Source organism: Dermacentor andersoni, chromosome 1 (genome assembly GCF_023375885.2).
Source record: "Dermacentor andersoni chromosome 1, qqDerAnde1_hic_scaffold, whole genome shotgun sequence".
NCBI lineage: Eukaryota > Metazoa > Arthropoda > Arachnida > Ixodida > Ixodidae > Dermacentor > Dermacentor andersoni.
This window is the reverse complement of record NC_092814.1, coordinates 114,037,854-114,062,938: the sequence shown is the minus strand read 5'-3', so window position 1 is coordinate 114,062,938 and position 25,085 is coordinate 114,037,854. Positions and strand designations below refer to the sequence as shown.

Genomic DNA, 25,085 nt, shown 5'->3' with positions numbered 1-25,085 from the left:
GCAACTCATTCGATGACAACGGACACGCTGTCAAAACGCTGGCCCTAGGAAGAGCGGCAGCAGCAGCGAACGAATTGCCCTTCGTGCTGCCTCTCGCTTCAATGCGAACTAAGCGGCGACAACAAATCGCACACGAAGCCTCCAACTCTCGGCGCGCCTAGCTCTGTACCCACCGCAGATGGCTTTCAACATAATGGCCACGCCGAAGTGCACAGCCGCGCCATGCGCAGCCACGCTGGAGTAGAATGCCGCCCTTCCCCACTGCTGCCTTGCGCGCGATGGAAGACGGCGCGCTTCCTTCCTTTCTCGCGCGAGATCGAACCATCATCTTCCTCGGCTCACACTCGCACGCTTTCACTCGCGCCCACAGCATTCGGCGCGCGGCAGCGATATTATCTAATGTTATCGCACTTGGGCTATATACGGAACATCACGCCGACGACGACGGCGGAAATGCGCCTGGAGTATCCATATAATTGCCATCGCATAAAAAATCTGTCTCCGGCTGTTTTTCCCGCACTCTTTTGCGTTCCCTGTGTCCTCAACCGCTTTCCTAAACATGTAAATAGTGGCCACATCGAAAGCACCACGGCCAGGCCGCTACACTGCAGCGGAGACAAAGTAGCGCCGATGCCTCGTGGAGCCTGTGTCGAAACGAGCCGCTTCCGCTGGGGAAACGATGTTGTAGGAAGCCGGCGAGGAACGCGCTGGTTGTCGAAAATTAATTGGAGGCGGCGGCTTGCGGTTTCGACTGTCGCGTCGTATGACTCATCTTGCTGAAGAAGGTGAAGAAATGCCCGAGCAGCGAAACACCATCTGCGAAAGAGCGAAGTACGCTCAAGGCACGGGTTCTATTCGGCTAAGCTGTTTGGTGCTCAGCCGTCGTTTGTCTGACGGTTGGTTTCGAACCCTGTTACCTCAGCGCAGCAGCCCCATGTGCTACCCATTAGACCAAATCATCATCATCATCATCATGATCATCATCATCCTATTTTATGTCCTGCGATCTCCAATTACCCCTGTCCTGCGCCAATCGATTCCAACTAGCACCTGCAAATTTCATAATTTCGTCGCACCACCTAGTCTCCTTAGAGAAGCGCAGTAGAGGACCATATTTTACCGACTTCCAATGACCCAAGTTCGCTGGAAAACTGTTAGAGACAAATAGACGGACAGTCGGCGTCCGGAAATTGCGTCAAGTACTGTTAATCACATTAAAAAGATGTGGCAGAAATCATCGACGATGATTGTAGAAGTCAGCTATTTGTCTTATTGTGTAACCTGCTGCATATCCCCATGCCATCCGTGAATCACGAACACATCAGTACACATACAACTGGCAATCGCGCTGCCAACCTCAATGACAAATGATACCACGACACAGTATATCTTATTGCAATCGCAGTACTCTGGTGTCGCCCTTTGTGCCACCATTTGTGTGACCCCTTGTGCCACCCCCTGTGTCACATCGGCACATCCATTCTGGGGAATGGGCCAAGAATGGGCACATGCCAATACAACGTGCGCAGTGTCGAAGTCTGTTCGGGCGCATATCAAGTGGCACGCACCCAGTGACCGACGTTATCTACTAGGCTAGCCAGCAGCAAATATCTGTCCGGGCACATATTCAGTGACCCACGTCTGATAGTGAAGACAGCAGCCAGCACATACGTAGTGACCCAAGTTGATTCTCCTCCGGGTTTTTATTGTGTGAGATCGGCCAACGTCAATCTAAAGTGGGTGAAGTAGCCAAAGAAAGCTATCGCGTTAAAAGTAATTGTTCCTCCCTTCAGTGGAGAGGCAACTCAAGGGGAGCACCTCGCGAGAGACGCTGCCCCGATCTCCCACAGCGGCTACCCACGGCGACAGCAAAAAATCACCAAAGTGTCGCTGCGTCAGCTAGAGTCTTTTGATGAACTCCACGCGAGCAATGAAATCCTCGCGAACGATCCAACTCCGTGTTGGGGCATGCCTCCTGAGAGGCTTTATGCAGAGGATAGCGCGACGGTTTAGTTGCCCTTCTTTGATTGTATTGAATTTTGTTTTGTTTCAGTAGAAACTGTTACGTCTCAACACCACAAAAGCACTTAATTAGACCTTTACCCCGAGGCAAAACCCCACCCATCCATCAGCGCCTATCCAGACGTCAACGCAGCGTGGACACCGACTCTTGACGGATCTAGAAAAGGTCACTACCCCCACCACTACCTGACAGCCTGAACTAATGATGAGGGAGGGACAACATCAAATTCTACCGAAAAACGACGGCGACCTTGGATTTGCAGGTTGCTATCCTGCCGCACATTCCATACCATCGAGCTTCGGAGGCGGGGTTACTGCGGAGCGTTGTGACAGCATGGGCGTGGTATCGCAACGGATTCAACGATTGTAATTTGTTGCTAGACAGTCTTCAGACTCCCTAATCGACTCGCCTAGGGAAGGCGACGATATTAAAATCAGAGACTTTTCGTGCAGTAGGACAGAGGGTCCTGATGTGAACTCGGACGTTTAACTTGCTGCTGCATGGAGTGGGCTTCCGTAACTAGAGCCGTGTAACTAAGCCATTAAACTCTTTTTCCTTCATTTCTACTACCTGACGTATTCGTCAATGGGCGTGGTGGACTCCTTGCCCTAAAGCCACCCTAAGCCGCAGAAAACTGGTTGACAGCGGTGAGATCAAGAAGGCAGTCCTCGCGATCTGGGATCGGCGAACCTGTGAACGTGGCTCCGGGAGACACGAACTTCGCAATGTCGTGGAAAGCTACGGACGGAAGAGCGGCTTCTGCGCATCCGGGATCAGCAGACCTCCTCTTCGTAGCTCAGGGATGCACAACCGTCGCAGTAACCGAGTGGAGTCTTGGACGACTCGAGAAATCTGGAAGGAAGAGCGGCAGAAGGCCGTTCCACGATCTGGGATCGGCGGACCTGGGAAGTTGGCTCCGGGAGACACGACCTTCGCAAGTTCAACGTTGGGTGAGTGCTCGAGTGACTACGTTTTGGCGGACGATAAGGATAGGGTTCTATCTAGAAATTGGCTGTGTTGATCGCCACCGGGTGTGCGGTCAATACAGGGAAAGTTGTAGTCAGCTCTAGAAAAGCATGGATATAACAGTGTTAAAGAAAGAGGAGCTGTTGCTCTTGGCAGCAGAGCACGGTATGGACATTGACCGTAAGTTGGGGAAGCCCGAAATTCGTACTGCGATTGACGAAGTGGCTTTCGATGAAGACGAGCTCGCGGACGCCTGGGTAAAGATATATCGCGAAAGGAAAGAAAAAGCGAAAGAGAAGGAGCGCGAGAAGGAAGAGAAGGAAAGGCAGGTAGAAATTGAGCACGAGAAGAGGCAGCATGAAATCGAGCTCGCGAAATTAAGAGTAGAGCGAGCGAGATTAGAGCGCATGGTGAATGCGGCGCCTCCACAAAAGCAAAGCGTGAAAATGACGAGTTTGCTTCAGCCGTACGAAACAGGCGATGACGTCGGCCTCTACCTGATTAATTTTGAACGGATTTGTGAGAACCCATCATTTCAACAGGACGTATGGCCACAGCGGTTGTTGGAGTTGATTCCGGGAGAAGATGCGCATGTCGTAGCCCGACTGAGCGCAGCCGAGCACGCATGTGAAGCAGGTTTGCTCACAAAATACAAGCAATCTGCAGAGGAATTTCGGGAGGAACGGATTTCCTCGACCGAAATTTAGAAGAAGGTCTGGCGCTGTGTTGCGACGCTGAACGCAGTGCAGAGAAGGAGGATGGAGTAGCTAGCTAGGGAGGCGTAGTTAAGCCGGAGGAGCAAATCCGATTTCCTCGACAGAAATTCAGAAAGAAGATCAGGCGCTGTGCTGCGAGGCTGAACACATTACAGAGGAGGATGAAGCAGCTAGCTCGGGAGGCGTAGTTAAGCCCAAGGAGGAAATCTTTCTGATTCTCCCGACAGAAATTCAGGAAGTTGGTCAGGCTGAGGAACCACCCACGGGAAGAAAGAAAAGCCACTCGGAAATGGGCACCAGAAACAGTGATAAGAGAAAAAGACGTCGCAAATTCAGTAATGCGGCCGGGAAGGCAACGCAGCCGAATCAATCGAAAGAAACTAAACCCTGTGGGGAGCGCAGAGAAAGATTTAGAAAGGCGTGTTTGTCCTTCGCAATGTTTCGAGTCAAATCGCGTCCGAGTTGTCAAACGAGGTAGGAAGAAGCGGCCCACGTACGGGGAGTGCTTAACGCCTGCTTCACCTCCGACGCAGGTACGTCGGACCGGCATTTCACTATCTTCGGGATCGGCCAACGTGTGGGGAATGCTTAACGCCGGCTTCATCTCCGCCGCGGGTCGGTCCGGCATGGCACAATCTTCGGGATCGCCCCACGTATGGGGAGTGCTTAACGCCTCCTTCATCTCCACTGTGGGTCCGCCCGGCATAGCACTACCTTCGGGATCGGCCCACGTACGGGGAGCACTTACGCCTGCTTCACCTCCGCCGCAGGTACGTCGGCCCCGCAATTCACTATCTTCGGGATCGGCCTCAGTGTGGGGAGTGCATAACGCCTGCTTCACCTCCGCCGCGGGTCGGTCCGGCATTTCACTATCTTCGGTATCGGCCCACGTGTAGGGAGGGCTTAACGCCTGCTTCGCCTCCGCCGCGGGTCCGCCCGCCATGGCACTAACTTCGGGATCGGCCCACGTATGGGGAGTGCTTTACGCCTGCTTCACTTCCGCCTCAGCTACATCGGCCCGGCATTGCACTATGTTCGGGAGTGGGCCCACGTGTGCGGAAAATTTAACGCCTGCTTCACCTCCGCCGTGGGTCAGCCGGGCATTGCACTATCTTCGGGATCGGCCCACGTACGGGGAGTGCTTAACGCCTGCTTCACCTCCGCCGTGGGTCAGCCCGGCATCGTACTAGCTTCGGGATCGGCCCACGTACGGGGAGTGCTTAACGCCTGCTTCACCTCCGCTGTGGGTCCGCCCGGCATCGCACTATCTTCGGGATCGGCCCACGTACGGGGAGCGTTTATCGTCTGCTTCACCTCCGCTGCGGGTCTGCCAGGCATGGCACTATCTTCGGGTTCGGCGCACGTACTGGGAGTGCTTTACGCCTGCTTCACCTCCGCTGCGGGTCCGCCCGCATGACACTGTCTTCGGTATCGGCCCATGTACTGGGAGAGCTTAACGCCTGCTTCACCTGCGCCGCGGGTCTGCCCTGCATGACACTATCTTCGGGATCGGCTCACGTATGGGGAGTGATTGACGCCTGCTTCACCTCTGTTGCGGGTCCGCCCAGCATGGCACTATCTTCGGGATCGGCCCAGGTATGTGGAGTGCTAAACGCCTAAAATTAACCTCAGTAAATTAACCTCAGTAGTATGAAGAGATAAAGAAAAGAATGTGTCATATTACAGGAGAGCACGTTGTTGGGCGAGTCGGTCGTACATACTTAAGGAAGGGAACTGCGCTAAAAAAAAGACACGCCCGTCCATGTCATTACTCGTCCGTGTCTTTTTTTTTAGCGCAGTTCCCTTCCTTAAGTGTCATATTACAGTCTGCAATGTGTGAATCATTACTTTGCAAGTTTGCCATCTTATGTGATTAATGCAATAAAGATAACGTGTTGCTACTGTTAACAACTTATTGCCTTTCCAGTGGCTTTGAATTCTGCCCCAAAGGCTCCAAGAACCAGCACTCATCCCCTGCTGCCACCAGCCATTGCTCATCCATTCCCTTGTACGTAATAAATTTGATCTAGAAGCTCGTGCATCGTGAATCTTTTTCCAGTCGCAGATTTGCTGCTGCGAAGCAGCTGTTAAGTTTTCGGTATGAATCGTAAAAATAACCTTTGCATAAAATGTCCGCATGTGAACATTTGAAATGCGTTTAAATCTACGTATCTGTACTGCATATATAAAAAACGTGCAGCAGCTGTGAATGACGGTTAGTGATGAATGACGGTCACGGTTAACGCGTCACCGATATAACTGCAGGCACCATAGTTCTCTTGGCCACGATCATTATTCGTCTGCTTTCGGCAGCCAGAATATGCTCACATAATTGTCCACCACACGTGTGCGAAGTTTTCTCTAAACACCCTTTTAAACATTTCTTGCCTTCCGGCCTCCGCGAGAAAACTTCATATGCATGTTGAAATACATTGCACCGGTTTTTGTTGCACGGTAATGCGCGTTTGCACGCGAACTTTTGAGCCGTTCGAGCCACAGGCGTGTTCAGGATTTCATTTCGAGCGATCGAGGGGTGTCCTACTCTTTATATGTACGTTCGTGCGTGTGTTTGTATATGCGTGTATATATGTATACATACAAACTAAACGTTTCGGGGAGTTGGCACCCTTCCGGCTACGCCAATCGTTCGGCTTAGCCTGCAGTAAAAAGTGTCATCTTGCTCAGCGCTTGCGAACAATCGTCGCGTGTTGCTCGCGACGAGCAGAACAAAAATAAAAAAAAAGCAATTGGAACACCGCGAGGCATTGACTCCTGCGCGCTCGAGGAGTTGCTTCACTGCAGAGCTGGAACATAATGGCGGACCTATGTGCAACTCTGCTCCCTGCGGGAGCATATACAGGGACACTATTCCATAAGAACACTCGGCGCCATCTATCGCCGCATCCACAAAGCCTGCGCGTGGCCTCCGAAATGCATCGAGCACCGGTGCGCGCTAATGCTTAGAGACGCGTCATTCGGCAACCGGACTCCTCTTTCGTGAGTCGATGATGATTTATTGGCATCTCCTTTGAAGCGGGGCGGTGACACATAGTCACCTAGCCTGCTTGATTTATTCAGGTATGCTGTAAATGTTTTTTTTACAGCGAATTGTATATGGCTAGCCGATTCGTCCGTCCATCCGTCTGTCGGCCCATGCGCCGAAAACTCCTCCGGCGCAACCCCATGCGCATGCGCGAAAGAAAGAATCCAGGGGAAGAGAAGCTTGCGATTAGCCAACACCACCTAGACAGCACAAGGCCTGCTTACTCCGTTCCACGACGTGACGCTACCTGGCCCGAAATTTCCATTGACAAGTCTGGCGTGATGAGAGCGGTGACGCCAAAATCACTGTTTCCTACTCGGGAGCATCCCCATTAGACTCTATGGCAGTCGGGCCAGGTAACATGACGTCATGGATTGGAGTGAAAAGGCCTTGTGCTATCTAGGTGGTGCTGGATTAGCTGCCGCAGTAGTGACGTCGTTGCTCTCCGTCGCAGCCGAGCGCGCGCTGTTACGTTTCGCCTACAACGCGCGGTATAACCGGCGCGGATGCAACGGACGCCGGAGCTTCGTTAAAAGCGGCGGACATTTTGGCCCGTTCGGAGCTCCCGCAGTCTCCCCGCCAAGCGCGTCCAGGCGTGTTTCAGTGCCACGTGTCTTCGTGTGTGCGTGTGTGTGTGTGTGCCCACGCTTGTCAAAGCGCGGCAGCCGGGGAGAGGAGCTCCCCAAGTGTGAAGCGAGGAGGTCTGACAGGCGCCAGCTCGGCGATGCGTCACTACACTCGTCTCAACATGTCTCTCAGCTTGTCCGTACCCGCCGTCACGTGGTCTCGTCACGAGGCCTTCCTTCTTGCCCTCAGCTGCGAGACTATAAAAGCAGCTGCCCCCGGACGCCGAGAGAGGCTCCGATTTCTTCTGTCGAGTTACGTGCTCTCCCGTCTCTCACTTCGGTCGACCTGACCGCCCGCTCTTTTGCGATGTTAGAATAAACCAGTTGTTCTGTTACCAGTCGACTCATGCTTTGCCGGGACCTTCGGATGCTTCCAGTGCCCCAGGCCGCCAGGCCAACGCTACCCTTGGGGCTTGCGACCCATTTGCAATAACGGGCGTCAGCACTGAGGTTCCAACAACTCGTGCCAGCGGTGCGATTTATAACAGCTGGTTGCCAGCGGTGAGATCGCGACAACGGAGGCCAGCAGCGAAGAGATGCGGTTGACTGTATGCTGAGCAGCACAACGACCATCCGGGAGCAGTGCAACGAGCCCTGTGTGATGACTGGTTGCCTGCAGCGGAACGACTGCGCTGAATTCTTGGCTGCGAGGTTTGGTGAGTGCGGGACTTTCTTCTTCTGAGTTTTGCCAGGCTTTTGTTAGTGTCAGAAACAGAGCTGGTAATTGTGGTTGTCGTTGCTGCCGGGTTAGTTTGCGGCAAGACAATAGTAGGCAGTAGAGAAAGCAGCATTCAGAGCAGCCATGGATTTGAAGTCGTTGCGCAAACCGAAATTGCTGGAGCTTGCAAGAGAGTTGGGTCTGGATGTCTCAGACAAACTCAGAAAACCAGAACTGCTAAGGGCTATTCTTGAGTTAGAAGCTGAGGATGACGAGCTGTCGGAATGCCTTGAGACCATTGAGGAGCGGGCAAAACGACAGGAGCGTGAACTTAAAGAACAGAAAGAAAAAGAAGAGCGTGAACGTAAAGAACAGATAGAGCGAGAGCAACAAGAAAAAGAGCGCGACCGTCAACACGCTTTGGAAATGAAGCGTCTCGAGGTAGAGATGGAACGCGCTCGTAATGGAAGTCAGGCACACGGTGCAGGAGAACGAGTATTGTTCAAAATGACTGACCTGATGCGGCCGTTTAAGCTTGGAGAGGACATTGGTTTGTTCCTGGTTAACTTTGAGCGAACGTGCGAGAAGCAGGGGTTCTCTCGGGAAACGTGGCCACAGCGCTTGCTCACTTTGTTACCCGGCGAGGCGGCCGACGTAGTCGCTCGCTTGAAGAGAGAGGAGGCAGAGGATTTCGACCAAGTGAAATCGAGTCTGCTAAAAAAGTACAGGCTGTCAGCGGAGGCGTTCCGTCGGAAGTTTCGGGAAAATGAGAAAGGCAGAAGTGAGTCATATACAGAGTTTGCCTACAGGCTAATGTCAAACATGCAGGAGTGGCTCAAAGAAGAGAAAGCGTTTGGTGACCACGAGAAAGTTCTGCAGTGTTTCGGGCTGGAACAGTTTTATAGTCGGTTACCTGAGAACGTGCGGTACTGGGTCTTGGATAGGCCAGACGTTAGTACGGTGGCTCGAGCCGCTGAGCTAGCCGAGGAGTTTGTGACGCGTCGGGCTCGCGGAGCTAAGGACGGTCAAAAGGGTGAATTTGGCTCCAAGTTTGAGAGGCCGAAGTTCACGCCCATGAGAGCAAAGGGGGAAACACGTAGTTCGGATGCGAGTGAAAGCAGTCCGACCGAACGTAAGGAGACGGCGGCAGCCGAAGCCGAACGCAGAAAGCGGTTCGAGACGAGGCAAGCGCGCGTTTGTTATACGTGCCAGAAGCCGGGTCACTTTTCGGCGCAGTGTCCAGAAACAAAAACAAAAGTCGTGTTTTTGTCCTTATGCAGCACTGACGAGAACATGAAGCTTCTCGAGCCTTACATGCGAGACCTCCTCGTGAACGGGAAAGAGTGCCGAGTGCTTCGCGATTCAGCAGCTACGATGGATGTAGTTCACCCCTCCTACGTAGAACCCGATATGTTCACGGGCGAGTGCGCATGGATCAAGCAAGCCGTGGAAGCTCACAGCGTGTGTCTGCCCGTAGCAAAAGTGCTGATTGAAGGACCTTTCGGAGCGCTTGAGACGGAGGCGGCAGTGTCATCTATGCTGCCCCCCCAGTACCCGTACCTATTTTCGAACAGGTCCGATCACCTCCTGCGCGAGAAGGGGCTTTTGTTTGGTGAGGCTAGCGTTCAGGCCTTAACCAGATCGAAGGTTCGGGAGCTCGCTGCAAAGGCGGTAGTTGCGGGACCGACGTTGTCAAACAATGAGAAAGGGTCAGAGGTGCAGCAAGCTGATATTCAGAGCACGCCCGAACTGAATAAAATTGCGCCTGTAGCGTTAAAGGCAGCAGATACTGGAGAGGAAATGCCCGACACGGGAAAGTTAGAAGAGCTATCTGCAGATTTGCTCATCGCGCCTACGTCAGATGGACTTAACAGGTTGCTAAAAGTCAGCCGGTCGGCTTTGATAGCCGAGCAAAAGAAGGATGGCAGCCTAGAAAACATACGCTGCATTGTCAAGGAAGGTATCGCCAAGAAAAATGCTCGCTTTGTGGAAAGAGGTGGCGTCCTGTACCGGAAGTATCTAGACCGCAGGGGAGTGGAGTTCGATCAGCTGATCGTGCCTCAATGCTATCGTCAGGATCTGTTGCGCTTGTCGCATGGGGGTTCGTGGTCCGGACACCTAGGAGTTAAGAAAACTAAGGACCGTCTCTTGCAAGAGTACTATTGGCCAGGGTGTTTTCGGGACGCAGACCACTTTGTGAAGACATGTGACACCTGTCAGCGGGTGGGCAAACCAGGGGACAAATCGAGGGCGCCGTTGAAGTTGGTACCTATCATTACGGAGCCTTTCAGACGGCTCGTTATTGATACAGTGGGACCTCTGCCGGTAACAACCACGGGGTACAGACACATTTTGACTGTGATCTGCCCAGCGACAAAGTTCCCTGAAGCAGTGCCGCTTAAAGAACTAAGCTCAGTTGAGATAGTCAATGCACTACTGTCCATATTTGCGCGAGTTGGTTTTCCTGCGGAAATCCAGTCAGATCAGGGCACGGTGTTTACGAGCGCTTTGACGACAGCCTTTCTCGAAAGGTGCGGGGTAAAGCTGTTACACAGCTCAGTGCACCACCCCCAGTCGAATTCCGTTGAGAAGCTCCACTCCGTCATGAAGCGCGTGTTGAGAGCATTGTGTTTTGAACAACAAAGTGACTGGGAGCTGTGTCTGCCTGGGGTGAAGTTTGCATTAAGGACCGCGCCGCATGCGGCTACGGGGTTTTCGCCAGCTGAGCTAGTGTACGGTCGCTCGCTGCGATCTCCGCTTCGCATGTTTCGAGACGGATCACTGCCCTCTCCAATGGCTGCAGACTATCTCTTCCACAAATGGCCGCCTCCTGCGCTGGAGCCTCGCTTTGCAACAACATTCCTTTGAGGTGCGTTACAAAAAGGGGAGTCTCAACGGTAACGCCGATGGCTTAAGTCGAAGCCCCTAACGTGGGAATCAGCCTCAAAATTGTTTGTTACTGATGTTTTTCTTCCTGAGGCAGGATTTTTAACATATTGCTTTTGTGTAGTGTTTCAAAGTGATGATGTGCTTTCTAGTGCAATTTTCCGATTTGTGGACGCGTTCTGAGTGCTGCTAAACTACTGTAAGGAACTAGGCAGTAGTATAAAAGGGGAAAGAGCCTGGCAGGGCTTAGTGAGGGTTGTGCCGTGCTTGCTGACTGAGCGGTTGACTTTCGGCGTAGTTCTAACGCTTGCCGGGAACGAGAACAAAAATGTCAACTCTCCCGAAGTCACTTTGCAGTGTCCTGGGTGAACCTGAACGAGAGAACGAGGCCTTCTCTGCGCTGCGCTCAAGAAACGCCGAAGGACGACCGACTTCGGTTATGAGCATCATCAAGCGACATCCCTCCGGACAGCGGATGCAGTCCCCTGACCATCGGGATCTCCTTCCCCCGGCGGGGCGGTCTGTTACGTTTCGCCTACAACGCGCGGTATAACCGGCGCGGATGCAACGGACGCCGGAGCTTCGTTAAAAGCGGCGGACATTTTGGCCCGTTCGGAGCTCCCGCAGTCTCCCCGCCAAGCGCGTCCAGGCGTGTTTCAGTGCCACGTGTCTTCGTGTGTGCGTGTGTGTGTGTGTGCCCACGCTTGTCAAAGCGCGGCAGCCGGGGAGAGGAGCTCCCCAAGTGTGAAGCGAGGAGGTCTTACAGGCGCCAGCTCGGCGATGCGTCACTACACTCGTCTCAACATGTCTCTCAGCTTGTCCGTACCCGCCGTCACGTGGTCTCGTCACGAGGCCTTCCTTCTTGCCCTCAGCTGCGAGACTATAAAAGCAGCTGCCCCCGGACGCCGAGAGAGGCTCCGATTTCTTCTGTCGAGTTACGTGCTCTCCCGTCTCTCACTTCGGTCGACCTGACCGCCCGCTCTTTTGCGATGTTAGAATAAACCAGTTGTTCTGTTACCAGTCGACTCATGCTTTGCCGGGACCTTCGGATGCTTCCAGTGCCCCAGGCCGCCAGGCCAACGCTACCCTTGGGGCTTGCGACCCATTTGCAATAACGGGCGTCAGCACTGAGGTTCCAACAACTCGTGCCAGCGGTGCGATACCTAACAGCGCGCAGCAGTTTCTCTCCAGCTCCGGAATGGGTAGGGCACGCACCATACGTACTCCTTAAGAGGAAGCTTTAGCTCGGGTGCTCCTATCCAAATACATGTAAAAGGAGAATTCGTTTTTCTCGGCAACCACTGCACCAAACTTGACGAGATTTGTTGCATTTAAAAGAAAAACTTAAAATCTAGTGACTGTTGGTTTCAAATTTTTCAGTTAAGACGTCAATTTTAATTAAACATTGGCAAAAATCGAAAATTTTGCAAAAACGAAACTATCAAGTTTACAACGTTGTAACTCAGCAACGAAAAATGATAATACAATTCTGTGAATTGCATCTAATAGTACATCTAAAACGGACAAAATTGATACGTTACACATGAATATAAAAAAATTTAGTAATAGGGAAATAATACTTTTGCAAAACCCTTCTAACCAACGTAACAAATTCACGTAATATGTAAAATGACATATTGAATTTGTCCGCTTTGAATGATCTAATGGATGCTCTTTACAGAACCGCGATATCAGTTCTTGATGCAGAGCTATGAATTTGTAAACTTCGTGCTTCTATTTTTTTCAAACGGTCAAATATTTGAAAATCGTTTTAAGAAAATTCAAGCCCTAAATAGAAATTCCGCTTCCAACAGTCACTAGAATTTAACTTTCTCTTTCAAATGCAACAAGTTTCATTAAAATCGGTCCAGGGGTTATCTAAGAAAAACGTTTTTGCGTTTTACATGTATTTCAATAGGCCGCGTCGGAGTTGGGCCCGAGCTAAAGCTTCCTCTTAAGAGGAAGCTTTAGCTCGAGTGCTCCTATCTAAATACATGTAAAAGGAGAATTCGTTTTTCTCGGCAACCACTGCACCAAATTTGACGAGGTTTGTTGCATTTAAAAGACAAACTTAAAATCTAGTGACTGTTGGTTTCGAATTTTTGAGTTAGGTTGTGAATTTTTTATAAAAAATTGCCAAAAATCGAAAATTTTCAAAAAACGAAACTATCAAGTTTACAACTCTGTAACTCAACCACTAAACATGATAATACGATTCTGTGAATTGCATCTAATAGTACATCTAAAGCGGACAAAATTGATGTGTTACACATGAATATAAAAAATACTCAATCATAGGGAAATACAACTTTTGCAAAACCGTTGTAACCGACGTAACAAATTCACGTAAGATGTAAAATGACATATTGAATTTGTCCGCTTTGAATGATCTAATGGATGCCGTTTACAGAACCGCGATATAAGTTCTTGATGCAGAGCTATGAATTTGTAAACTTCGTGCTTCCATTTTTTTCAAACGGTCAAATATTTGAAAATGGATTTAAAAAACTTCAAGCCCTAAATCGAAATTCCGCTTCCAACAGTCACTAGAATTTAACTTTCTCTTTCAAATGCAACAAATTTCATCAAAATCGGTCCAGGGGTTATCTCATAAAAACGTTTTTGCGTTTTACATGTATTTGAATAGGCCGCGTCGGAGTTGGGCCCGAGCTAAAGCTTCCTCTTAAGAGCAGGCATCTTTCGATCGGCAACGCTGTGAGCAGAACCGGGAACGAGCCCGTCTACGCCGTGCCGATGCTGCAGCCCGGGCTCAAGAACAGGCTCGTGCAGCCGAGCGCAAGCAGCAACTGCGTACCGAGGATCCGGCAGCCTACCAAGCCGTCGTTTAATGAACCGTCGGGATTAACCCATGATGTACACACGGGGCCGCACGTTTCAGCTTCGCTGGGGTGCGATCGGAGATGGTTGTTCGGCGCGTTCGTTCGGTTACCGGCGCGCGCGATTGGCCTACTCCGCGCCGACGTCGCCAGCCGCGGGGCGCCGCCCCGTTTTTGGTGACGTCAAAATGACGACACGCTCCTGTCAATCATCCGCCCACCGAGCATTTCATCCGAACGCGACGGGAGTTGAGAAGTTTGGAGCGATCATACGGCTTCGCATGGCGCGTCTGGTGGATTGGATTGGATCCAACAGGCGGCCTTCTCGGCTGCGGAATAGCCCGTTTGAATCCAATCCATAGTTTAATTCGAGAAAATGGCGCTTCCGTTGGGAACTTAGGTTGTTGCGCTGGCGTTTCTAGAGGAAGGAGAGCGGGTGGCGGTGCGAAACGCGTTTGAAGAAATGGCAGAAAGTGAATTCCGGCGTCGTTTTTGTTTCTCGAAACAAATAATTCGTTGGTTGTACAGATAAATCGACAACATCATTGGTGCCAGCGAGCCACTGGAATGTTGTCGCTGCCCCTTGAAAAGTGCGCCACTCCTCCCGTCGTTTTCTTTTTCTTTTTTCTTCTCGCTGTGCGCGACACCACCTAGGGACGACGCAAAGAACCTAGTAGTTATAAATTGCAGTAGTCACACGTACTACTATTTGAAAACGTGTTTGGGCTTGAGAAGATAAAATACGTTTTTTTAGGTAACGATTTCATTCATTTGGAAGACGAGAAACATTTCGTTTTGTAGTATACTGTCTGCAAGCAGACGACAAACGACGGAAGTAAACTTCCGGGGAGGTCACCGCTTCCTGATTGGCTGCTCTCTCCGCCCCGCTGTCACAAATTTTGCATACTGCAACTTTGTGACGTTGCAGCAACTGAACAGAACGCGTATCGAACAAAATATCTCCGATCGCGCCCCTGGTTAACCATCTGTACGGAGTGCTTGGGCGTTGATTTCATTCTATTATTTTTGTATAAATCTCCTGAATCTTTTTTTTTTCTTTAAAACTTCTCTATTTACCTTGCATCGCTACATGCCTGTAACGGATCCGGTTGTATCAATTTCTTCCCCGCTTTATTTTTTTCACCAATACTCTAAACGTCTCTTGATTATCTCTACTGCTGACCGTTTGATGCTTCCGCCCACTTTAAAGCCAAGCGCTTCTGGAAGGTGCACGTTACCTGCGCGTCTCACTGGGTGAATCCCTTCGCATTCCATTAGGATGTGCTGAGTGGTGTCCGTATTTTTGCTGCAGCATACACATGCCTCATCTTGTGGTGAATATATGCTCCGGCATGTTTTTGCCCTTAGGCAACTAGCTCGAGACTCAAATAGCAAGACACTGCTCTTTGTGTTATCGTACGTTTTCCCTTCTAATTTCTTTCTTCCCATTCTTGTAATTCTCCATGGTCATTCTTGTTTCCACTCTTTGCATCCAATTCGCTGTCTCTGTTTCTCTCACTTTCTTTCTGATGACTACTGGTTGTCTATTTACACTTTCAATTACCCTGTACTTGGATTCCAACTTTCTTGACCTCTTCCTCTATTCTATGCTTACGCTTTTCAAGTGCAGATATTCGTGCCACTTCTGTCACCCATTTATTTTCATCCATGTTCATTAGTCTTTCTTCAAAACTAATTTTACTCTGCGCTTCTCTGACTTCAAAAGAGGCCCAACCCACGTCACCCTGCACTGCCTCATTTATAGTTTTACCGTGGGCTCCCGATCTTTAGTTTTCCAACCTCGACAAGATATTCGATTCTAAGCACAGAATGGCATTTGCGAACGTTAGCGTTGGTACCATTACTCATTTACAGATTCCACGCACCACCTTATACTTATTGTGGTATCGAAGTGCTCTATGTTTCATTATTGTTGGATTCCGCTTCCCCCTTTTCAGGTTATCTTGGTGGGTGTTTGAGTAAGGCTTTCCTTTATTTATGTATACGCCGATGTATTTATATTGCTTGACTATGAGGATGACTTGCTGTTAAATTAACACCACCTACTTACTCGTTTCTTAATTAAACATCATAATTCCCGATTTATCTGTGCTAAACTTAAGGCCTAAATTTGTCGCTGCGTTGCCACAGATATTCGCAAGTGTTTAAAATCTCTTGCATTTTCCGCTAGTAACACTATGTCGTACGCACACATCGGTCCGGGGACCTTCTGTTGCACCATTTGTCCATTACGCATGTAGGATAAACCAAACCCTAATTCACTGTTTTCCAGTAGTCTTGCTACGCCCCTAACATAAAACGTGAACAACAATGGCCATCCTTTTATTTATTTATTTATTTATTTATTTACAGTACCCTCAGGGCCCAGAAGGGCGTTCGGGAAATGTCCGCCACTTCATTACATTTTAGGCCTTCCCACTCAACTTGTACTCGGTTCGGTTGTCCCCCTGAGCAGCTCCACGAAATCGTCATCTGTGTCTTCGTGCTTAAGAATATCCCATAACAATTGCCTGTTACATTGTCGTAGGCTCCTTTAATATCTAGAAATTCCACCCATAAAGGTCTATTCTGAGCTACTGAAATCTCTGTGCACTGTTTTAGTACTAACATCTTATCATCTAAGCATCTGCCTGGTCTGAACCCATTTTATAGCTCCTCTAGTAGACCATTTTTCTCCACTCACTTCAACAGTTCTAATTTTATGGCTTGCACTGTCGTTCTATATATCACCGATGTTACCATAACTGGTCTGTACGAACTCGTCTTATCCTTATCACCTTTGCCTTTCTATGTGAGGTTCATCTTGCTTTTGCGCCATCCAGCCGGAATTTTCTTCGTTCTAATCACTTGTTCCATGTCATTAGTAAGCAGATCCTTGCTCTTTGAACCGAGGTTTTCGATTAGCTTTATGGGATTTCATCAGTCCTTGCTGCCATATTATTAGGAACATTTTCTGCTTTTTCCCAGTAAAAGTTTTCTATGATAAATTTTGATCTCTCAGGCTTCTCTGTTGTTGCTGGATCTGTGCGAGTCCGACCTTCACTTTCTTTCGTGCCGAAGTTATCCTAAATAACGTCTGTGATGTACCGCAGCACATCGTCTCCTTCGAAGATGTCACCGTCTTCATCCTTTATAGCCGTTTGCGATTTTTAGTTGGGGCTCCGGATGCTCTTACATGGTTTCAGAACCTTTTGGGGTCGCCTTTATCTATTTTGCGAATGTTATGCACCCAACGTTAACTTGCGCATTTAATTTTCTCTTGCACAAGCTCACTCGACACCCTTTCCTCGGCACTCAGTTGTTCCATCTAAGGAGCACCTCATCGTGTAAACCCGACTTTTTGGCTTCTTGATGATACCTAGACGCCTGCTTATGCTTTTCCATAGCTTGCCTTATTTCCTTGACTTAAAGGGACACTAAAGGTTACCAGAAAGTCAAGTTAAAGTGGTAGAGCAATGTTCTAGAACGTCTAAGGCGTCAATATAATCGCGAACAGAGCTTTAGTAACCGAGAAATTGAGGTAAATGCATGACACGATTTGAGACCCCCCAGCGACATTCCGGTACTATCCCGATGACGAAAGCACTCCTCATAATTTGTGTTACTAATACTCAACTACTCGTAATAAAAATATTATTTCATTCGATTATAAGACGGAAGAAAATGCTACTTGTCAACGTCTATTCGATTCTAAGAAAAAATAACATTTTGACGTTACCCTTCAGTAGTATGGGTGGTCGAAAGGTTTCGTTTTCGCTCGACTCTGCACGCTCGACTCTGCGCCGCGCACGCTTTGGAGTTTCAATAGTTTCGTTATCGCGTCGTGCTGTGCAGGTTCTGCTGGCTCGCGAAACTTTCATTTGAAACAAGCAGCGATAATGCCACGTCCATGTGATGTCGTGGGAAGCCCTCGTTGCTTTCCCGCTCCGGAGTACGCAACTACGCCGGCAGCGCGAGCCCTCAGCAGCAGGTCGCGCTCGTCAGTGCTCAAATCGCTGAAGTTGAGCCCAGCGTCGCGAGTCAATCTGTGGTTGTCAGGGTCCATTGCGACGAGCGTCGAAGTTTGCGTCATAGAATGAAGTAGCAGCTCATGGTCGCGCGTTTCTCCTTCCGCTAGCCACCATAGTCCCGCTTTCGCTCTGCTGTCGGCTCTGTCTTGACTCTGTTTCTGGCCGCGCGTTTGCGTTTTGCACAGAAAAGCCGTAGCGCCGTCCGCGGACGCCGTTCTACTCACCGATGGCGCAACGTCACTATGAGACCATGATGTCAGTACTCCTCGATCGGAGGGCGGGCGATTTGAACTGTGCTAGAGGTACGCGGACGCTTCAGAACGCATTTTCTCTTAAAATAAGTCTCTCCTTGGCACGAAACAAGCGTTTCGAGGTTTTTGGGATGGTATTTCAACAGTCCACGTTGACTTTATAGTAACCTTTAGTGTCCCTTTAACTGGTTTCCTCTTTCCAAACCAACAATTCTTTTGCCATGTCGTCTTATCTCCTGCTGCATAACGTCTACCAGTTCCTTATATTTCCAGACTGTTGTAGGAACACCACCATTTCCTTCTCTGTTTTATGAAGGCTCTGTTATTTGATTTTTTTTTAATTTTTAGAAATTCTGATGCTACTGGTTTGTGTGTGCGTTAGTATCTATTCCCCCCCCCCCCCCCAATTTTCAGGTTAAACGTTACACTATTTCTGAGACAAAGGCGTGCTCGATACATCATTGCCTGTTTCAGCATTGCCATGTTACCTGTCCATGATACTTATTCTTCCTGTTAACTACTATAAGGTTCTGTTCATCACACAGATCCAGCACTAGAGAACCGTTATAATCCATATATTTGTTTAAATCATCCATGTGCGCATTCATATCATCTGCTAATACCACCTGGTCCGGTTTCTTGAACTCCTTAATATCGCTTTTAATGCAATCAATCAATTCTTTGCTTTTATCACTGCTATCGTTACCTGTCCATAGGCAAGCGATTCCAAGTCACGTCTTTTTGCCTTCCCACGTGCCGCTATATTCCATAAATCCTCCTTACATGTCTGTTTTACCCTGTGCAACTTCATACGTCGCCTTATTAGCATGCCTATGCTTCCGCCTTTCCTTTACCCAGTCATTCTGTTGCACCCCTCCCATACAAAATTGTAAATAACAAGCGGCTGCTCCAAATCTCGTAAAAGCTTCGTCGTTCAGCTGCGTTTTCATTTTCAGCCACTTTTACTGCTTGCGACCACCCTGCATGTTTGTGTAACAAATTTTAGTCTCTCTATACGTATCCTTTGTGCGTCTTTTCTTTACTCTTTGTGGCCTAATTCTGCTCCTTGCTGGTGTGTCGCTACATTAACTACTTTATCTTCCTTCCTGATTGCCTGGGGCCTGCATAAAAAAGCCACTGCCCGTGCCGCGAATCGACGTCCAACCGGTGTTGCTACACTATCGCTAAAATGTATCCCGTAACGCACAAAAGCGCCTTCGCGGCCTTCTTAGTGGACATCTCGGTTGATGTCAGTGACCGTAAAATCCATTGCCTTAGCTATAGCATCCAAATTTTCTTGTTTTCTGCAAGCACTACCCTTTCAATTGCATACCCCTACCTTTCAACCTCTGGCACCGGGCACGCTGCGTCTTTCTGGACACGCCGCGAAATCTAGTGGCGCTGCCGAGAAGTCCGCACATGGCCTCCGGGACGAGAAGCGCGGCGCGCCGGTATCGCTTAGCATCGTTCCCTTTCTTGCCGCACACCAAGTAGGTTTGTTCGATTCAGAAAAAGGTGAACGGCACCACAAACGAAAGGGTACAGAGTGTGCCAGTTATAGTGTGCCGGGCTGCACCCACTCGCTGCAAGGTTCAAGGGTGCACTGCACCGCGGCGGCACCTTGCATTGCACCACGTTCAATAAAGCACGGGGGGGTGCAGGGTGCACCGCTGCACCTCGGGGAATCGAAAGCCTAGGTGCAGTGCACCGTGAATAGGTGCAGAAGGTGCAGAGAAACTTGGCTGAATCTAATAGACCTAGTGTCACATACACAGTAGAGTACTGCTTGGACATGGGCCGCGGGTCGGGCCCGGGTAGAGCAATTTATGGTGGCGGGCAATACTGGCACATGCTCAATGGTGTAAATTTCTGCATCACGAAGCACTGAAGTGCGGAAAGAAAGGCAAGAAAGAACGAAGGAAGAAGGAAGGTGTTTGTCATCTTGCATTCCTTCGTCGTTTTTTTTTTTACCTTTCTTTTCGTACTTCAGTGCTTCGCGCTGCAGAAATTTCACCGTGGACCTAAACCAACTCGCCCACATCGCTATTCTTATTCAGTGGCACATACTCAGCGACCCAAGTTGGCGAGACGTACATTCAAGTGCGGCACATAGTAGTGCATTCACGGCGCAGCTCGCTAAAGCGTTGGCGTGAAAGACGTTCATTGAAAAAGCAGCGCATATACAGAGCGCATTTGTGTCGCAGCCTGCTAAAGCGTCGGGTTGCTGTCCTTGAGAAGGCCCTGTGACGTGGGTTCGATTCCGCTCAGCGCCGGGAAAAATCGTCATTGTAGAGCGGCACATGTTCAGTGGCACCCACTCAAGTTGGCGTCAAATACGCTCTTTGAAGAGCGGTGCACACCTATAAAAAACATCGATATACAGCCCCCGGAAAGTGCGTCAAGTACCGTAAGAATGCGAACGCATTAATACGGTACTTTATAGTACATGGTGTCCTTTCCTGGGCTCTTGCAGAGTCTTTCTCTCAATATTTCTACCGCTGGGAAATATTGTACCCGCCTTTCTGCTTTAAACGCCCCGTCTGTGCACTTCTGCGGTTCATTCAAAGACAAAAACGTAGCGATTAAGTGAAATCGGAGGAGACCTATATGTTGTCTATGTGCGTGCACACTGACCATGTAACAAGGAACCTTAACCTTTATTAGACGCGCTAGACACCGGGCGGGGAAACTCTTCCACAGACTCAAAGCACTTCACCAGATCGGCCTGTTCTCGCAAGGTCCCATATGCTTCAGTCACGTGAAAGGTTGTCCACGTTTTCTGCTCTCATAAACACAGCGTCACAAAAAGTAAGGTATAAATTTCTAAAGGACAAAACGAACTGTCATCTAGATCATCGTTTCTCTTTTCGAAGAAAACTTCAGAAAATCGCAGGGGGCATATAACACAATTCGGCCTGTTGATGCGGGCTACTTGAAGAGGTGCGAGAAATCGCGATATCCAGGTACTTAAAATATGCACGCACTAATTAAACCTTTAGTTATTCACTTTATGGCACATGCTCCAATTGCGAAATTGAAGCCGAGCAGTAGCGATGCCATGTCTGCTTAGCAGGCATCTTATAAAACTAGCGCACCCTTTCGAGATATCCGTCCACAACATCTGCTAAAGATTTTTGAATTGTTTGATTTCTGAACCCAAGCAGGTTACCGCAGAAGCTGTGGCCGCCGAGTACCATAGGAATAGTGAAAGCAGTTGAAGATAGGTTTGCAAATATACGGCGTTGAAACGTGTATTACCCATAAAATAAGTTTAAGCTTTAGGAAGGAGTCGGGCTTTGTCTTTGGGTATTGCAATCCAGAGTCGCTTCACAGAACCGCCCTCATGATACTAAATGTTGGAACAAGCGCATTGTGCCGTTTGTGTCCCAGCGTTTCTTGCTCGTTTGGAAGGTCCTACTCATACACACGCTTCTGAAGGAGCCGCCTAAAGAGCGATCCGTCGAATTCTTTGCCGCCGATGCAGCCATCACTCCTGACGGAGATGTGCAGGGTTGCCACCCATATCATTGAAGCATAAAGTGAGGTATATCCTCGAGAAGCTCACGCATGTAGGATGCGTTTACGAGTCATACGAGATGTTTATAAAACCGATTTGACGTGTCCGAGCTTTGATGCACGAGCAAAGGGAGCATATACTCTGGCGTATGCTGCTTGAAGCAACGCCTATCCAAGGCAATGGCTAGCACCTATCGGCGGCGTGGCTAAATAGATGCCGATTTCTCTGCAACATGCAGAGAAATCGGCATAGAAATCGGCCGAGCGGTGACCGATGGCGCCATCTGTCACCGCTCGGCTTGTCTTGCCGTAGCGGTGATAGATCGCGCCACTGTTCCGTTGCAGTGACATCGCGCGCTGCCTGTGTGTGACTGTAGGGCAGGCTTTCATTGATCGATATAGGGACACACTCTCAAGAAGAGAGCCGATATGACGCCCGAACTTTGTTGCCGAGGTGAGATAATGCGTAGCGAAAGTCTGCAGCATCATTCACTTGCCTCGAACGGCGGTTAGGAGCGGCTACTCGTTCGGCCTGAACCAGGCAGGCCTAGACAGGCCAGCTGCCGCTATGTCAGAGTATGACGTAATATTCGTTGCAACCACGCAACGGATGTCTGCGGTGGACCTCGACAAAAACCACGTGTGCGGCAATATACGGTGGCGTTACAGCTAAGATCACCATTGACGAACGCGTTTAGGAAACTGTTAGCAGGAACGCCAATGAATTACGTAGCACACTTTAAGGCCGGCTATCTCGAAAGTGGGGCTAGTCTTAACGATTTCTGCTAAGCAAACATGGCCTTCACTACAGCTCGGTGTCAGTCTCCCAAATTCAACCAAATGCCCTAAAGTGGATCATTGAAAAGTAAATTAGTAAATATCTTTACTAATCTAACACATTCCGATATCTTATGCAGATAATTTTCGCCTCTTTAATAAATGCACCTGAATAAACGCAACATCACTATCTGTTACAGCCGTTTGAAAAACCTGTTAAAAGGTGGTACAAGCCATGGAAAGCGGAAGGGTAACAGTTGAGTCAAACGTATTCTGCGCGATCAGAAATGCATATATCTCTTTGTCGCCTTCGTAGAGCCACATCCTTCATTGCAAGGCACGGCCATCACAACATGAAACTTCGCTACTCACCTAAAGTTAGGAACGTTTTAGCATGTTTAAAGTATAGATGGTGAAACCATCAATATGCAGCCTTGCTTTCTGTGTTATTGCTGTAGATTTCGGTAAAACTACGAACGATTCTTCTGGTGTGTACTTTTCTTTGCGATTGCTACAGATTTCACAGATAAATAGTTAACAATATTTGGTTTCCTAGTTCGGCGTCGCTTTCTTTCAAAGCGCGAATAATCAAGCTACAATTTGATATATCACAGATACGTTGAGACTATAATATTCCTTCTACACAGCGTGAGAACGGCTCTCTGCGTGAGAGAAAAATGAGAGAAGACACGCAGGGGATTTAGCCACTGCAAGAACCGGCTGGCTACCCTGCGCTCGGATACAGCGAGCTAGAACTCGGATGAGCCGTTATAGCTCTTTAGGCAAACGTGCCCATGCCCTTAGTTACGGTAGCTCTAGGCGTGCAGGAAAGAATAAGAAATGTTTGGAGGGGGGAGTCGTCACGTGATGACAACCTTGAAGCCTCGTCATAAATACAGAAAACCTTACTAAGGAGGTTCCATGGGAAGAACACGTGTTGGCAAGCCGCGCGGTACCGACGCATGGAGAGAATGACTTCAAAGGAGGCTGCCTTGAGAAGGCTGAGTGCCTGACGTTATTGCTCATTCCTAAGCTTTTTTTCTTTCCTCCATGGTTCTGGGACTGGGAACACAATTAAATATATCTCTCCCACACCCCGGGTGCTATTCTGGATACTATTAAATTTCACCATATTGTCGACTTCGCCATCTTGCCAGCTCTGATTGGCCCACAAGGCTGCTGCGGCCTCTCTGGTTGGCTCAAAACGCCGTCGGGCGGAATTTGACAGTCCAGAATAGCACACCCGTGGCTTTTATGTCTGCACTTTAAGCAATCGTACGGTTTCGGCGCAGTAGTTTCTCCCCGCCCTCCTCCCCATTGGTTGGAAGCGGAATACGACAGCCATTGTGCAGCGTTTATGGCAGCGGTGGGGTACACTGCACCACAATGTTAACCGAAATTGCTTGCAGAGCATATGGAGGGCACGCACACACACGAAAGAAGGAACAGTTCCAGGCGGAAGCACTCGTGGTTGAAATCCTGGCGCAGGGCGTTGGTGCACACAGAACCGGGAAGTATATCGAAGGAAGTCCATACGACGATACCAGACTTTGTGCCTTGGAAGCGTCCTTTCTTTGTTTGTCAAGATAGAGCGCACGAGGAGCCGCAAAGGTGCTCTCTGTGCGCGCTGCATCAAGCGCATCACATGGGAGTTGTGGCCGTCGTCGTGGTAGTGGTGGTCTGCGGCACGCTCGGCCGATGCCTCCTGCTTATGCTGCGGTCGTTCTTGTAGCGGCTGTACGAGCGTCTCACCAGGCTCTGTATCTGCGTAAGCAGCAAAACGGAGCGTGTACTGGGTGCGCAGGCACTGGGCTCCAGTGATCTCGTGTGTACTTACTTCGCCGTTGAGGTAGCAGAATATGAGGGAGACGAAGAATCCCTGCGTGGAAGGAAAGAACGGTGAAAAGACCATTTTGTTTCACTGTGCTCATCGAAAGGGAAAGGAAAAAAAAGTGCAGTTATGTGAAAGAGAAGCCGACGCTCGCACTTGTAAGGGTCCTACACAGAAAACACTGTATACCCTTCTCACGGAGCAAAATGTTCTAGAGGAAAGAGATGGTACTTTCGGCGGAGAGCCGCATGTTGCCACAAGGGAATGCGCACAAATGTCGCGCCATTTACCGCTTCTATAAACTGCTACGGTCTGATTAATTGTCGGAAATGCAACTGGGTGATCGCTAACGCACTGTGCTCCATTTATGCTGCAACATATGGAACAGTAGAGGGAAGACGTGTCCAGTAGTTGGCTGTAAAAATAGTAACTGGCATATTAGGAATGGAATGAATCTGTGTGGCTAAGTTCACGGATCGCTGCTGTAAACAGGCACTGCCTGTGTTGCGGGCCCTTCGTTACGTATGAACGGCTTACCTCGAGGATAAAAAAAAATTACTCATCCGCCACTATTGTATTTCTAACCTCCAAAGAAGGGACTGCAACCCCGGAACGTCGGCAAGAGAGCACCGCTCGTTATACAGAGCGACAAAGGCAGTAGTGCCGCTTCCTGGCATAGTAAGTTTCTCGCACGTTATTGCACACATCCACCCCAACTCACACTCAAATTTGCGCTTTCGCCAACCTATCGGGAATAAGTGAATGGGCGTACTCTTGAATCAATGCGCCGAAGCATTGGTGACGGACTACCCTGACAGCACACAAATGTTAGAAGCTGAACGTTTTGCTACGGTCCACAGGAGTAAGTGACTCACTAGCGATAACACGTCTTTGCTGCCAGCTATTACAAGGTTCAGAACATCT

The 25,085-nt window shown here is 49.3% G+C and overlaps 1 protein-coding gene and 1 long non-coding RNA gene across 6 annotated transcripts in view; one reads left to right on the top strand and one right to left on the bottom strand.

Moving 5' to 3' along the window:
* Nucleotides 1–1,982: 1,982 nt before the first annotated feature.
* On the top strand, nucleotides 1,983–5,733 carry LOC129388221 (uncharacterized). The gene is made up of 3 exons (XR_011892186.1): nucleotides 1,983–2,973; nucleotides 4,239–4,475; nucleotides 5,633–5,733. It is a non-coding gene; the product is annotated as an uncharacterized lncRNA (long non-coding RNA).
* A 14,942-nt stretch (nucleotides 5,734–20,675) lies between these two features.
* LOC126545698 (calcitonin gene-related peptide type 1 receptor-like) overlaps nucleotides 20,676–25,085 on the bottom strand; it is a 68,365-nt gene continuing 63,955 nt past the window's right edge. For 3 of the 5 annotated variants that reach the window (XM_055061926.2, XM_055061923.2, XM_055061925.2), the window contains exons 13-14: nucleotides 24,168–24,209; nucleotides 20,676–24,094 (exon numbers count right to left, since the gene is read on the bottom strand). In XM_055061926.2, the coding sequence (XP_054917901.2) occupies nucleotides 23,583–24,094; nucleotides 24,168–24,209 (554 nt within the window). In that variant the 3' untranslated portion in view covers nucleotides 20,676–23,582. The remainder of the gene's footprint in view (nucleotides 24,095–24,167; nucleotides 24,210–25,085) is intronic. The other 2 variants (XM_050193646.3, XM_050193647.3) reach the window with 1 other exon arrangement.